Raw genomic sequence first — 14,922 nt, forward strand, 5'->3', positions numbered from 1 at the left:
AGTAAAATATGTCAACTTGTGACTAAGGATTCACGTGGAAGAAGAAAAGGGTCTAATATCATAAGCGAACATCAAGGTTGTGGGGTTAGAGCTAGAAGATGTAGGTTTTATTTTAAAATTTCTTTCTTTTTTATGTCCTTCCCTGCCTATATCACAGAAAATCAAATATAAGAAATGAAGTGCCTGCAAGTGATGGTTGTTAAACTCTTCTCTCTGACATAGCCTCTGTTAAACTTGGGAATAAATAAAGGTACCATCACCAGACTAGGGGAAGATTAACATTGTTTGAGGTTAACATTTTAAAAAAACAAAACAAGGCCAGGTGCGGTGGCTCACGCCTGTAATCTCAGCACTTTGGGAGGCCGAGGCGGGTGGATTACCTGAGGTTAGGAGTTCAAGACCAGCCTGACCAACATGGTGAAACCCCCATCTCTACTAAAAATAAAAAATTAGGCGTGTTGGCACGTGCCTGTATTCCCAGCTACTCGGGAGGATGAGGCAGGAGAATCGATTGAACTGGGAGGTATAGGTTGCACTGAGCCGAGATCGCGCAATTGCACTCCAGCCTGGGCAACAAGAGCGAAACTCCGTCTCAAACAACAACAACAACAAAAAACAAATTTCACTAGATTTGCAATCACTGCCTTCATATAAGATCAAAATACGAAGAAAAACTCAAGGTTAACTGCACTTGAGGTTTTCTCAATTATGGGATTGAGGGGGTCTATATAATTTTAAACCGGAAAAAAAGTGTAATCTTTACAACCCTGTGGTCCCCTCCACGTTATAGCTGAGAGAATTGAAGCATGGAGGTTTAAAAACTTGCCCAGGATCATACTGCTAGTAAGTAGCAGAGCTGGGATTTGCACCCAAGTCTATTCAATTCCAGTGCCTATTACTCACCGTATCATCCTGTCAAAATAGAATCCTTGTGTGGGTCCACTGCTCTCAAGATGTCCTGTGGCCATAAATGCACCCTGGCAGGAGCAAGCTGGTATAGACAACCAGTAAAGTGGATGGCCGTGCCAGTACAAAGCCAACACTGATCCTGGAAAATACTGAGAGTGCCATATTCAACTAATCATCAAATTTTAATATCATGGATGCCATTGAAAGTATCTTAATCATTCTCATGAATATTTTGTAATATGAGACATTGAGAAGATAAGACAGTATTGAAATATATATCTAGATTTAAATGAAATATAAAATTTGAATGATTAGTAGAGGGAAGCAGATAGTAAATATGTGTGAAAATAACATAAAAGTTCACTTTAGATCTATTCTCTTTAAACACTGCATGTGCAGTATAGCAATTTATATCCTCTTTATTTTTTTTTTTTTTTTTTTTTTTTTTTTTTTTTTTTTTTTTTTTTTTTTGTTGAGACGGAGTCTCGCTCTGCCGCCCAGGCTGGAGTGCAGTGGCCGGATCTCAGCTCACTGCAAGCTCCGCCTCCTGGGTTCACGCCATTCTCCTGCCTCAGCCTCCCGAGTAGCTGGGACCACAGGCGCCCGCCACCTCGCCCGGCTAATTTTTTGTATTTTTAGTAGATACGGGGTTTCACCAGGTTAGCCAGGATGGTCTCGATCTCCTGACCTCGTGATCCGCCCGTCTCGGCCTCCCAAAGTGCTGGGATTACAGGCTTGAGCCACCGCACCCGGCCATCCTCTTTAATATTATAGTCTGTTTCATGTGCGTGTGTGACATACTGTCCATTCACCGAGACTATAATCCCTGAGGCCAATAGCATATTTTCTTTTAAAAAAGAAATCAACATTAAAACAGGAAAGGTTATCTAAGCTTACTCTCAAGTAGTTTAATACATTTGAGGAAATCAATTAGGTTATGGATGCCTATAAGCAATACAGAAAATCAAATGAACACGATGTAGGTGATTTATTCCAACTTTGATCTGTTACATTTGGAGGAATTGGCTGTTGGATTTAGAAGTGTACAAAATACCATTAGAGAGTGAAAAAAAGGGAAGTCTGTTATAACTGAATAGGGGCGTGGTCTGCTCAGGCTAAAAGGAGTAGATAGTAGTTTCATAAAGGACTGATATAACTGTAGAGTCTTCAGAACTGGCCACTACAGCCAGTACATTTTCTCTACAGACGTAAGTATGTCTATTAATACCAGTCAGCTTGGTGAGTTAGAGAAACCATAGCCTGTGGATTTGGGCACATGCACTCTCTGCCTGCATCTAATCCTTCGGGTAACCGTATACCTACAACTCCTGTAATCCTAGAGCAGTTACATGGATGCACTAAGTGGTGTGATGGGAGGGAAAGATATCATCACAAGGATTCGTTTGATTATAACAGTAATCCACACCAAGCCAAATAAAATAGCCAAACAGTTTAGAATGTGGTCTCTAATGAATTTGCTAATTCTACCAGGGCCTCACAAACATTTCCTGCTAGAGTACCCCATATCAAAACGAAGTGGCTGTTCTTTAATTACATGGAATAATTATTTGATTTCCAGGAAGTTAAGACAGTGCTTTGTATTTAAATAAAAAGTTCTAGACATGCTGTGAAACTCGATCAAACCAAGAAAAAGGGTGAAACTGAATGCCTGCTCAGTGACTCAAGATTTCAGCTGCTCAGCGAGCCTGACGTGACGGCTTATGAGCCCAGAAAAGGGGTATTTTAAACCCGGCTGGTTGGATCATGTCACTTTCTTATAGAAACCCTGCCTTTCCACAGACCTAAAGTGTAACGCAATCAGAGACCTTTGAGGGGCTAGAGGCTCGGCGGCTTCCGCCCTCGGCACCAGCGGTGACCCCCGTTTTCAGGGGACAGGATCCCATAGTGTCCCCCTCACTTTTTAAGGGCCATTAAAAGTCTGGGGCCTCTTATCTCAACGGCTTTGGGCGTGAATGTGGGGCAAGGTGGGGGGGGGAGACCTGTGGGTGTCTCTTTTGCCTGAGGAGCTGGAGACACTTGTGGAAAAGTCAGGCCCTTTTCGCTCCGGCGGCCGCTCCGGTGTGGGGCTGGCTTGGGTTAGACACATGCACACATACACCATAGAGCTCTGCTTTCCCGTAGCAGCTGCTGCCTCTGCCTCTGCCTCTCCCGCCTCAGCCTCTTTGCCCGGCATACACACACATTCAGATTTGCGCGCTGTTTCAATCCTTGATGACGTGTCCCCGGAGACAGCCAATAGCAAACGGGCTCTGGTCAGGACAATGGGAGGTATCGGGCCAATGAGCGAGCCCCGTGAGTTGGCGGTAGCCAATAGGAGCCGCGCTGGCTGGAGAGTAATGTTACAGAGCGGAGAGAGTGAGGAGGCTGCGTCTGGCTCCCGCTCTCACAGCCATTGCAGTACATTGAGCTCCATAGAGACAGCGCCGGGGCAAGTAAGAGCCGGACGGGCACTGGGCGACTCTGTGCCTCGCTGAGGGTGAGTCTGGGGCAGCGCCGCGGCGGGGAGAGCGCCTCCGGCAGCTCCCCAGCCCGCACGGCGGCCGGATCCCCGCGGCCGGGAGCCGGCGGGTCAGGATCCACACAAAGGCAAATGAGGGGGGACCGTGGGGGGAACTGCGCACGGAGCGAGCCTCTGCCCGGGCGCCGGGAACGCTGCCCCGCGCCGGAGCCCCGGCCCTCAGGCAGCCTGAGGCGCCGGGAGCCCCGCGCCCCGCGAGTTTCCACCCCCGGCGGCGTCCGCGCTGACTGGCGCAAAAAAAAAATTTTTTTTTTAATTAAAAAATTTTTGAACGTGTTTTGGGCCCTCGGGCCGGGCGTTCGGGCGGGCGGCGTGCGCGGAGCGCGGCCGGGGCGGCGGGGCCGGCGCGGCTCGGCGGCGGGAGGGCAGCGGCGGCGCTTCCCCGGGCTGCATTGGCCGCCGCCGCAGCGAGCCAAGCGCCAGCGGGGAGCGCGGCCGGGCGGGCGGCGGGGCGGGCGGGGCGCCGCGGCGGGCGAGGGCGGCGCGGGGGCCCGGGGGCGGCAGTGCGGGCCCGGCCGGCCTCGGCCCGGGCGCGGCGGCGGCGGCGGCCGGGCGGCGGGGGGAGCGGCGCCGCTGCGCTCGCTGGAACATGGCTGACTCGGGCCCGGCGCTGCTGGCTGGAGAGAAAACAAGGCGGGCGGGCGGGGGAGCTGGGCGCAGCAGTTCCGAGGCAACTTTTTTTTTCCTCTCTCTTTTCACAGCCCCGCGTTCCCCGTGCGGGGGCGGCGGGGCGCGCGGCCCGCGCGGAGGGAGACGGGGAGTGGCGGGCGGGTGGGCCCTCGGGCAGCCCCCACCGCGGCGGGGGGAGGGGAGCGGCGCGGAGGGGAGGGCCCGGCCGCGCGCCCCCCGCCCCTCCCCCGGCCGTAATGGCCGAGTGTGTGCGCCAGAGCGCGGCGCGCACCCCGCCCGCCCGCCGCCGCCGCCGCGCCCGCACCCTCGCACTCACACTCACACACTCACACACACACACACACACAAAGGGAAGGAGCCATATTCTCGCTCGCGCTCGCCCTCGCGGCGGCGGCGGCGGCGGCGGCGCAGGCGGGGAAGACGCGCAGCGGCCATTCCGTGCGCGCCGGCCCCGGCGGCCGCGGGCGGAGCCAGCCCCCATTTCGAGCGGGGCTTCTCCCTGCGCGGAGCCTGACAAAATGGGGGCGGCGGCGGCGCGGGCCTGCGGGGCCTGCCGGGTGCACGTGGCGGCCTCGGGCCTGGGAGCCGGGCCGCGTCGGCCGCGCGGCCACCGGTGAAGTTCTGGGGGCGGGGGCTCGCCCCGCGCGGGAGGCACCCCAACTTTCACGGCTCCGAAAAATACTCCCCGAGTTGGGGGAGGGGGCCACCGAGCCACGAGCAGGAGTGGCTTTTGTCCCTCATCCTTGTTTACTCTGAGAAACTTCAGACCGGACGTGTTTAGTCAGAACAGAAATACATCTCAGGGCCAAACCGATAGGAAACGAGGCTGCCTCGCGGTGGCACCGCCACCCTCCAGCCGGGTTCCGAGCACCGGAGCTGGCTGCAGCTCCCTCTTCGGAGCAAAGTTTTATGCAAAGAGGGTGTTTTTGAAAACTTTCGGTGCACGGTGATTTTTTGTTTTAAAGGTCCTTAATTAGGAAGAGTCGACTCGCTTAGGCCCTTGTTTGTTCCCTACCTAGTAGTGCAAATCCACGAATTGGCAGCATGTTTTCTGACCTTTGGTTTGGTTGGTTTAAAATGGTGTTCTAGATTTTAAAATCGTTTAAGTGACCAGTTACTCATTCAGAGCAGACTCAGGCGGATAGATAGGGAATACTGTATGGGTATATCTTTGTGTCTAGACTTCTTAAGATCGCCCTGAAGGACCGTTTTTGTTTTGTTTTTACTTGGCATAGCCCCTTCAAGGAATTTAATCTCTCGGCCATATTCTTGTCTGATTTCACGGAGGTTGATGTTACTGCTGTGTTAAATAACCAGTATTTGGTTTTCATTCCCTTCCTAAGTACTTTAAGCCCTTATGTGTCATAATTTTATTGCTAACATCAAATAATTTTTTTTTTTTTTAGAAAAATAACTAAACATGGGCAAAGGAGATCCTAAGAAGCCGAGAGGCAAAATGTCATCATATGCATTTTTTGTGCAAACTTGTCGGGAGGAGCATAAGAAGAAGCACCCAGATGCTTCAGTCAACTTCTCAGAGTTTTCTAAGAAGTGCTCAGAGAGGTGGAAGGTAAGGGGGCTTAAAACATGCTAACAAGGTAATTAAAAGACAATTTCCAATTGAGGATGCAAAAAAAAAGTTTAGTTGGCGCTCTCATAGTGTCGCACTATTACATGGCAACAGACATTGGTTTTGAGAATAATTTACTTAAATTTTACAACTTAAACTTACAAATAATTATTTTGTAGACCATGTCTGCTAAAGAGAAAGGAAAATTTGAAGATATGGCAAAGGCCGACAAGGCCCGTTATGAAAGAGAAATGAAAACCTATATCCCTCCCAAAGGGGAGACAAAAAAGAAGTTCAAGGATCCCAATGCACCCAAGAGGCCTCCGTGAGTATCTTGCCTGCTTTTACTTCCCAGACACGTTTTACAATAGAATCTGAGAGAAATTTATTTAGCAAGCTACTTTGTCAGTTTAGGGTGTAAGTGTACAAAGTTTTTTAGCTAATACTTGTTCATACTGGTTATATTTAAATAGTATAAAATTCCTGTTGGGTGGGAGTGTTACCAGAGCATTTGAATTAGACACTTGGTCTCCTTTGCCCAGTGTATCTCCTTTGGTCCTTTTATTTCTTGAAAAATACTATCTCTGAAATAGTGTAATTGTAGAATGTTCATCTGGGGCTCTAGCTAGTATAAACTAAATAGTTGTAAATTAAGCTTTGGTTGTGAAGGATATTAGCATGTTACAGTATTTGCACCCTGTCCAGTGCATCACAGAAATTCACAGGCAGCTTTAAATAGCAGTGCAGTGTACGCTTGATGCTATTTGTTTTCGTGGTCTGTTAACTTAAAATCCTAAATTTAATTTCTTTTTTTTTTTTTTAGTTCGGCCTTCTTCCTGTTCTGCTCTGAGTATCGCCCAAAAATCAAAGGAGAACATCCTGGCCTGTCCATTGGTGATGTTGCGAAGAAACTGGGAGAGATGTGGAATAACACTGCTGCAGATGACAAGCAGCCTTATGAAAAGAAGGCTGCGAAGCTGAAGGAAAAATACGAAAAGGTAAGAAGTGTGGGTTTGCTTGGTAAAATGATGACGAGTATGCCAGATGTTGTATGATTGTACTTAGTTTGAGGCGTAATAAGTTTTTAGTGTAACAGCTGCATTAAGTATGCTGTTGATATAAGTCTTTTCTCATCCTTCAGAGAATACAGAGGACCAAATAAATTGGTTTTTTTTGACTAAATATAATAAGACTCAGACAAAGGCTGTGTACATTTAAGTTGGTTTTGTTATTCCCCAGTATCTTGAAGTTTATGAAAATGTTGATAGTCACTTCAGGTCAAAAATGAGTATTTTCAAATGGCTTGGCATACAGTACAAAAATAAGCTAGACAAAGTAATATAGGCGATGTTTTTCTTAATCATATCCTGAAACATTTATGTTCCTTTCCTTTAGATATTCAAAAAACCACAACATCACTAAGTTAAATTTTAAGTCTGCTGCTCTGTCCAATAAATTAGTAAGATTAAGGAAATCTGTAACTTAAGTAAATTGAAATATTAAATACTTAATTTTCAGCTTCTTTAGTCATTCTGAAAAGTGTTTATTTCTAGATGTTTCTTAACCTCCTAATTGCATGGTTATTGACAAATTACTTTTTTTTCCCTAAGACAACATTTTCTACTAAGGATTAGGGTCTGACAGTGTAAACCTGTAGAGTGCTTTTTTGCATTCAGAAGGTGGCAGTGTCTACCCTTTAATCAAAGTCTCTACATTCTGGTTTTAATAGAGTTAGGATGTGGTACATAATTGCACCTCAATGAGGCATAACTTTGCAAATATTAGACTATGCCATTTTATGAGTTATAGATTGTTACAATCTCGTATTTTTATGTTCGTTTATTGAAGTTCTACTTATTTCTGAAGTTGCAGTGGATCTACAGATACGTGATATTTTGGTATAACTAGAATCTTGATTTCTTTCATAAAGTTCTGCCATGTTCTATTTCTTCCCTTAATGTTTTTTTCTTCCCTACTGTTTTGTCCTCCCTTTGCTTTGGAAGGATATTGCTGCATATCGAGCTAAAGGAAAGCCTGATGCAGCAAAAAAGGGAGTTGTCAAGGCTGAAAAAAGCAAGAAAAAGAAGGAAGAGGAGGAAGATGAGGAAGATGAAGAGGATGAGGAGGAGGAGGAAGATGAAGAAGATGAAGATGAAGAAGAAGATGATGATGATGAATAAGTTGGTTCTAGCGCAGTTTTTTTTTCTTGTCTATAAAGCATTTAACCCCCCTGTACACAACTCACTCCTTTTAAAGAAAAAAATTGAAATGTAAGGCTGTGTAAGATTTGTTTTTAAACTGTACAGTGTCTTTTTTTGTATAGTTAACACACTACCGAATGTGTCTTTAGATAGCCCTGTCCTGGTGGTATTTTCAATAGCCACTAACCTTGCCTGGTACAGTATGGGGGTTGTAAATTGGCATGGAAATTTAAAGCAGGTTCTTGTTGGTGCACAGCACAAATTAGTTATATATGGGGATGGTAGTTTTTTCATCTTCAGTTGTCTCTGATGCAGCTTATACGAAATAATTGTTGTTCTGTTAACTGAATACCACTCTGTAATTGCAAAAAAAAAAAAAAAGTTGCAGCTGTTTTGTTGACATTCTGGATGCTTCTAAGTAAATACAGTTTTTTTATTAGTATTGTTGTCCTTTTCATAGGTCTGAAATTTTTCTTCTTGAGGGGAAGCTAGTCTTTTGCTTTTGCCCATTTTGAATCACATGAATTATTACAGTGTTGATCCTTTCATATAGTTAGCTAATAAAAAGCTTTTGTCTACACACCCTGCATACCGTAATGGGGGTAAAGTTAAGTTGAGATAGTTTTCATCCATAACTGAACATCAAAAGTCTTGATCAGTTAAGAAATTTCACATAGCCCACTTATATTTACAAACTGAAGAGTAATCAGTCTACTCAAAGCATGGGATTATTAGAATCAAACATTTTGAAAGTCTGTCCTTGAAGGACTAATAGAAAAGTATGTTCTAACCTTTACATGAGGACTCTATTCTTTAACTCCCATTACCATGTAATGGCAGTTATATTTTGCAGTTCCCACATTAAAGAAGACCCGAGAATGTATCCCCAAAAGCGTGAGCTTAAAATACAAGACTGCCATATTAAATTTTTTGTTGACATTAGTCTCAGTGAAGACTACGAAAATGCTGGCTATAGATGTCTTTTCCCATTTATCTCAATATGGACTGCTCAGGAAATGAGACTTTCCATTACAAGTATTTTTAATTAATTGGGCCAGCTTTTAAAATGAAGATGCCACATTCAAAATAGGGTATATTTTCCTATATTATGGTTTGCCCCTTTATAAATCCAAGTAGGAGGAAAGAAGACACTTAAACTTTGCATCTCAGTATGAATTATTCAATTTATTTGAATGATTTTTCTTTACAAAAACTCAGTCATTATCTGCTTAGCAGTTTAGGGAACAATTTGGCAATTTTGTGGTTTTCGAGATTATCGTTTTCTTAAAGTGCCAGTATTTTAAAATAGCGTTCTTGTAATTTTACACGCTTTTGTGATGGAGTGCTGTTTTGTTATATAATTTTGACTTGGATTATTTCCATTTGCATTTGTTTATGTAATTTCAGGAAGAATACTGAACATCTGAGTCCTGGATGATACTAATAAACTAATAATTGCAGAGGTTTTAAATATTAGTTAAATGGCTTTCACTTAAGAATTTAAGATTTTGTTACATATTTTTAAATCTTGTTTCTAATAATACCTCTTAGTATCTTTTAAATAAGTATAAGGGATGGCAAAGTTTCCCTTTAAAAATACTCACTTTATGCTTATAAATAGGTTAATGGGCTGATAAAAAGTTTTGTCAAACATTGCAAGTACTCGGTGCTATATATAAATGAGGAAAAACTAGTTTTACTTTCAGAATGATTTAAACAAGATTTTTAAAAAGATACATGCAAGTGAAAAGCAGGGTTAGTGATAGGCTGCAATTGTGTCAACATCAGATTTTTTTGTTAAGAGGAACAAATGACTCAATCTGATTTAAATGGAAGTTTCTACTGTATAGAAATAACCATTGTCAACATTAGTAATTCTGATCAGTTTAAAATGAATTCTGGCTCCAGGAGACTTTGTAACTTTAGTAGGTATGTCATGACAACTACCATTTTTTTGATGTTGAGAACGGGAACAGTTTTTTAAGGTTTATTCTTGACCACAGATCTTAAGAAAATGGACAAAAACCCTCGTCAATCTGAAGATTAGTATACTTTGGTTTGGTGTTCCAACAGTATCCCCTGGAAGTTGGATGTCTAAAACTCAAGTAAATGGAAATAGGAGGCAATTTGGATAATTAAGTGTGAAACCCTGTAACTGAAGATAATTTTTTTTAGAAAGTGTATAGAAACTATTTTAATGCCAAGATAGTTACAGTGCTGTGGGGTTTAAAGACTTTGTTGACATTAAGAAAAGACTAAACAATCTATAATTAATTGGGCCAACTTTTAAAAGGAAGATGCTTTTTAAAACTAATGAACTAAGACGTATAAATCTTAGTTTTTTTGCATTTTAAAGAGGCATATGGCATATTGATTAACGAGTCAAATTTCCTAACTTTGCTGTGCAAAGGTTGAGAGCTATTGCTGATTAGTTATCATTAGTTCTGATGATCGTCCCATCACAGTGTTGTTAATGTTTGCTGTATTTATTAATAATTTTCTTAAAGTGAAATCTGAAAAATGAAATTTGTGTGTCCTGTGTACCCCAGGAGTAATGGTTAAATGATAAAGATAGGAAAAGCGCCCATGTAACACAAAAACTGCCATTCAACAGGTATTTCCCTTACTACCTAAGGAATTGTAACCATTGCTCAGACATTGTAGGATTTAACTGTTGAAAACCACAGGAGAGACAACAGTGGTTTTTGAATGAAATACATGGGTACTACCTTGCTTGACATCACATAGTCCTTGGGGAAAGTTCACATTTAGTTCTGCTTGGTACAATATGCCTCCTGAAAGGGTTCTTGATGAAAGTTCACATTTAAGTCTGCTTGGTACAACACGCCTCCTGAAAGGGTCTGATAGCTTTCAGTACCAGTAAGACACTTGAATATGATGGTAAGGTATCTGCAAATTTGCACACACTGTACACAGCTTAAGTCTTAGAATTAACTTGCTAAAGTGATTAGGCTATTTTATTAGAGAGTGTGATATTTGAATTTCTTTTTCATATTTGTGCTTTGTGTCACTTTCAAATGGCCCTTGAAATGCCTATTAAAACTAGATTAAAGCCAGAAAGTGATTTCATTTGGCTATCCAGCAAAAGATGGAAGGTGGTTCGTTTTTTTGTCCTCTTTTAATATCAAGGCAGTGCTAACACTTGCCATAACTTGGGAAATTCCCTGGGTCTGCGCCACGGTGCTCCCAGATTAATGAGGCAAAATGTTGCTCTGTTCTAGAATTGCTTGTTTCACAATACATCATGAAGGAAATGCCATACAACATGGAATGACAAAAACTAATATGCCACATTCCAGAAAATGTAATGCTCGTCTTCCAGGGGGTTTCAGTCTAAGACAAATAATCTCTACCAGGAAGAAATGCTAGATGACTTTAGGCATGTCGATTGGTTTGGACCTTCTAATTAGTTGAATTTTTACTTATTTTGACATGAGAGATTACATAGAATTTCTATGTTGTCCAGGTTGGTCTCCGAATCTGCTCAAATAATCCTGCCTCAGCTTCTCAAGTAGCTGGGATTACAGGGACACACCACTGTGCCTAGTTTAAATAGTTAAATTTATTGGGCATCCACTGAAAAGGAAGTAGGAATAAAATCTGCAAGTGAGCATGAGCAATGGTGGGCAAGGGTATGCAGACTCTGGAATCCACAAATAGAAAAATCAGTGGAAAGCCAGGCATAGTGGCTTACACTTACAATCCCAGCACTTTGGGAGGCCGAGGTGGGAGGATCACGAGGCCAGGAGTTTGACACTAGCCTGGGCAACATAGTGAGACCTTGTCTACTAAAAATACATAATTTTGTGAATATACTAAATACCATTTTAAAAAGTGGAAAAGGGATTAGAGAGATCCCTGTAAATTATGTACTCACGTTGATTGTTCTCTTTAGTCACATAATTCAGTCACGTGACATTCCACAGTATGGTGCTCCGTAATATATATTTTTTCTTTTTTCGATCTCACTTGTATATGATCCGTAATACTTTTTCTCATTCCCTTACTGATGGACATTTAGATTGTTTCCTATTTTTCGCTGTTTAACAGTACTGCACTGAACATCTGTCCATTTCTCTCAGGCATGTGTGGGTCTTCAGATACCTCAAAAGTAGAACTGCTGAGTCAAAAGACATTTGCATTTAACATTTTGGAAGATGTTGATAAATTGGCCCCCGCCCACAAAAGCTGTATTTATGCTGTGAAACATTTTAACAATGATTTTGCAATTAATCAAGATTTTTACTGGTTTTTCTTTGGCTCTATGACTCAATTTTTAAAAACGAGAAATTAAAATACTGAAATACTGTCATTTGTCCAGAGCTACCTGACCAGAAGAAGAAACACAGGCAGAGTCAACTGAGAGACTCTTAGGACAAGCCACTGCTTTATTTAAACTGCTAAACTATTTCTCAAACTCCCGGCCTCAAACTATCCTCCCTCCCTCCCTCCCTCAGCCCTGTTGCTGAGATTAGAAGCGTGAGCCACAGTGCCCGGCCTAAACTGCTAAACTATTTCTCTCAAGTTACTGCAGTAACTAAATAAGTAATCCACTGTGTGAAAATGAGGAGGTTCTTTCCCATTTTGATAATACTCTTTCCTAAATGGAAGTATGTGATAGTTTTTTGGTTTGTTTTATCCTGGGGAGGGTCTTTTCTATCAAAGATTGTATATCAATCTTACAGAAGCTGCAGCCAACAGTTTTGGAAAAGCAAGTCGTTCAATAAGGTGTAGCGAAAGGCAAAATGTGTGGCCCGGATACTAGCCATTGGGAAACAGGTATTTGGAAAGGCAGAATGGATTCTGAGGATTTGCCTTAAATGGAATAAAGTTCACCAGTTCCTTGCTGGAGATGATACTTTATGGCAAAGGACATACTCTGAATGTGCTTATAAACGAAATTGTATTTATATGCTTAAAGTGAAATTAAGCTTAGGTCTTTAGAATTACATAGAATCTCTCAATAGAGGCTTTACCATATTTTGTTTGTTAGCTTTTGCTTTCTGGGTTTTTTTTCTCTTCACAGGTGTTGACTGTACACTAGTTTTGTTTATTGAGTTTCAGTTAGAGCTTATTTTATAAAGTGATCTGAACATAACCAAGTAAGAGAATAAAAAGCCCTAAAATAAAATAAGGATCTGTTGAGTGTGAGAGAGTGCTCCTAAAGATAAAGAAAAACAAGATGCTCAGTTGCCACAGCCTCAGGTGCCACTGTAATCCGTGGAAGAGATGAAGAGTAAAAACTTGGAGGCTACTCAGAGCAAAGATATTGCAGCTTCCCCACCCCTACACCCCAAGCCCCACTTCCCCAGGCCTCGCTCTGCCATCTGGAATCAGCCTGGCTGGGGTTTGGACACAGGGAATGGGGCTAGGCACACTTAGGCTCAGAAGCAGAGAGGCTGACCAGAGAGCCTCTTTTCAGGGAGGGACAGAATAAGGCATAGCACTAGTGTGGGGTCCTAGCACATTAGAGGCAAAGGGGCTCTAAGGGCTACTGTAGTCTAATCTGTGCATTTTTACAGAGTAGTGGACAGAGGCCCGTAGGGATTCGGAGGCTTGCTCAAGGACAAATGGCAGTATCAAAACACTCTAGCAGTGCCAGGCTCACAGTAGGTGCAAAAAAGATGTGAGCTCTTTCCCCTTCCCTTAAGGACAGCAACAAAGAGGCTAGAAAGCTTCCTCGTTGCCCCTCACTTCCAGGCCTGGGTTCTCCTGCTATGGCTACAATTTTTGCTATGCGGGGATATCCAGTACATTCTGCCATCACTGAGGTTCTTCTCTGGCTTTCTCCTTTGATTTACTTAGACAGAACATTTACCAAACAAAAATGTTCCCAGTCATGTAGAAAGTTGTAGACCATCTGATTCTAAAGGGCTGGTAATCACTGAAATAATAGATGCTGCTTAGGATGGTAGCCTGATCTTCCGGAAGGAGAAGCAAGATGCAATATGCTACACACGACTATAACTTCTGAAAAATCGGTTGCCCTTATTATGAATGAAACTTATAGTATTGAAACAAAATAAATAAGAAAACAAAAATCTATAATTCTACCAGTCAGCAAGACTATTACCATATTATGTGCCCTAAGGCCAGTTTCTACATATAACATGTAATATATATAGATATAGATATATAGAGATATATTTTAAAAATTGAGGTGAGATTCATATAACAAAATTAACCTTTTAAAGTGAACAGTTCAGTGGCATTTAGTACATTCAAAATGTTCTGCGCCCATCACCTCTATCTAGTTCCAACATGATTTCATCACCCAAAAAGCCATCCCTGTACCCATTCTTTTCTTCTCCACTGGCCCTTGGCAACCACCAATCTACATTGTCTCTATGGATTTATCTATTCTAGATATTTCATGTAAATGGAGTCATACAATATGTGACATTTTGTGTCTGGCTTCTTTTACTTCATGTAATATTTTCACAGTTCATTCACATTTATCATGTATCAGTACTTCAATCTTTTTTTTTTTTTGTAAACAGATTCTCACTGTGTCACCCAGGTTGGAGTACAGTGGCACAATCAGAGTTCACTGCAGCCTTGAACTCCTGGGCTCAAATGATCCTCCTACCTCAGCCTCCCCAGTAGCTCAGACTATAAGTGCATGCCACCATGTGTGACTAATTTTTAAATTTTTGGTAAAGATGAGGTCTTTCCATGTTGCCCAGGCTGGTCTCAAATTCCTCCCCTCAAGCCATCCTTCTGCTTCAGCCTCCCAAAGTGCTGGGATTACAGGTGTGAGCCTCCACACCTAGCCATTCATTCCTTTTTTGTTGTTTTGTTTTTTGTTTTTTGAAGACAGTTTCACTCTTGTCACCCAAGCTGGAGTGCAGGGGTGCAATCTCGGCTCACTGCAACCTCCGCCTCCCAGGTTCAAGCGATTCTCCTGTCTCAGCCTCCTGAGTAGCTGGGATTACAGGCACCCACCACCATGCCCGGCTAATTTTCTGTATTTTTAGTAGAGACAGGGGTTCTCCATGTTGGCCAGGCTGGTCTTGAACTCCTGACCTGAGGTGATCCGCCCGCCTCAGCCT

General features: G+C 42.9%; 1 protein-coding gene across 2 annotated transcripts; it reads left to right on the plus strand.

Annotated features, from left to right (window-relative positions):
* The first annotated feature begins 3,236 nt into the window (after positions 1 to 3,236).
* Positions 3,237 to 10,370, plus strand: HMGB1 (high mobility group box 1). 2 transcript variants are annotated; one of them, XM_010367083.2, is made up of 5 exons: positions 3,237 to 3,406; positions 5,485 to 5,648; positions 5,828 to 5,973; positions 6,472 to 6,646; positions 7,652 to 9,325. In XM_010367083.2, the coding sequence occupies exons 2-5, from the start codon at positions 5,499 to 5,501 to the stop codon at positions 7,826 to 7,828; spliced, it is 648 nt and encodes a 215-aa protein (XP_010365385.2). In that variant the 5' UTR covers positions 3,237 to 3,406; positions 5,485 to 5,498; the 3' UTR covers positions 7,829 to 9,325. The 2 variants fall into 2 exon arrangements, with proteins under 2 accessions (XP_010365385.2, XP_030778320.1); XM_030922460.1 differs by lacking the exon at positions 3,237 to 3,406 and adding an exon at positions 4,444 to 5,024 and having other exon boundaries at positions 7,652 to 10,370.
* Positions 10,371 to 14,922: the final 4,552 nt, after the last annotated feature.

This window comes from Rhinopithecus roxellana, chromosome 18 (assembly GCF_007565055.1).
Source record: "Rhinopithecus roxellana isolate Shanxi Qingling chromosome 18, ASM756505v1, whole genome shotgun sequence".
NCBI lineage: Eukaryota > Metazoa > Chordata > Mammalia > Primates > Cercopithecidae > Rhinopithecus > Rhinopithecus roxellana.

What these genes read in the sequence shown, in the direction of transcription:
- HMGB1 (XM_010367083.2), top strand. Translation starts at nt 5,499, where the DNA reads ATGGGCAAAGGAGATCCTAAGAAGCCGAGAGGCAAAATGTCATCATAT. An exon ending in AGTGCTCAGAGAGGTGGAAG is followed by an intron (nt 5,649 to 5,827) that starts GTAAGGGGGCTT and finishes ATTATTTTGTAG; the next exon opens with ACCATGTCTGCTAAAGAGAA. An exon ending in AATGCACCCAAGAGGCCTCC is followed by an intron (nt 5,974 to 6,471) that starts GTGAGTATCTTG and finishes TTTTTTTTTTAG; the next exon opens with TTCGGCCTTCTTCCTGTTCT.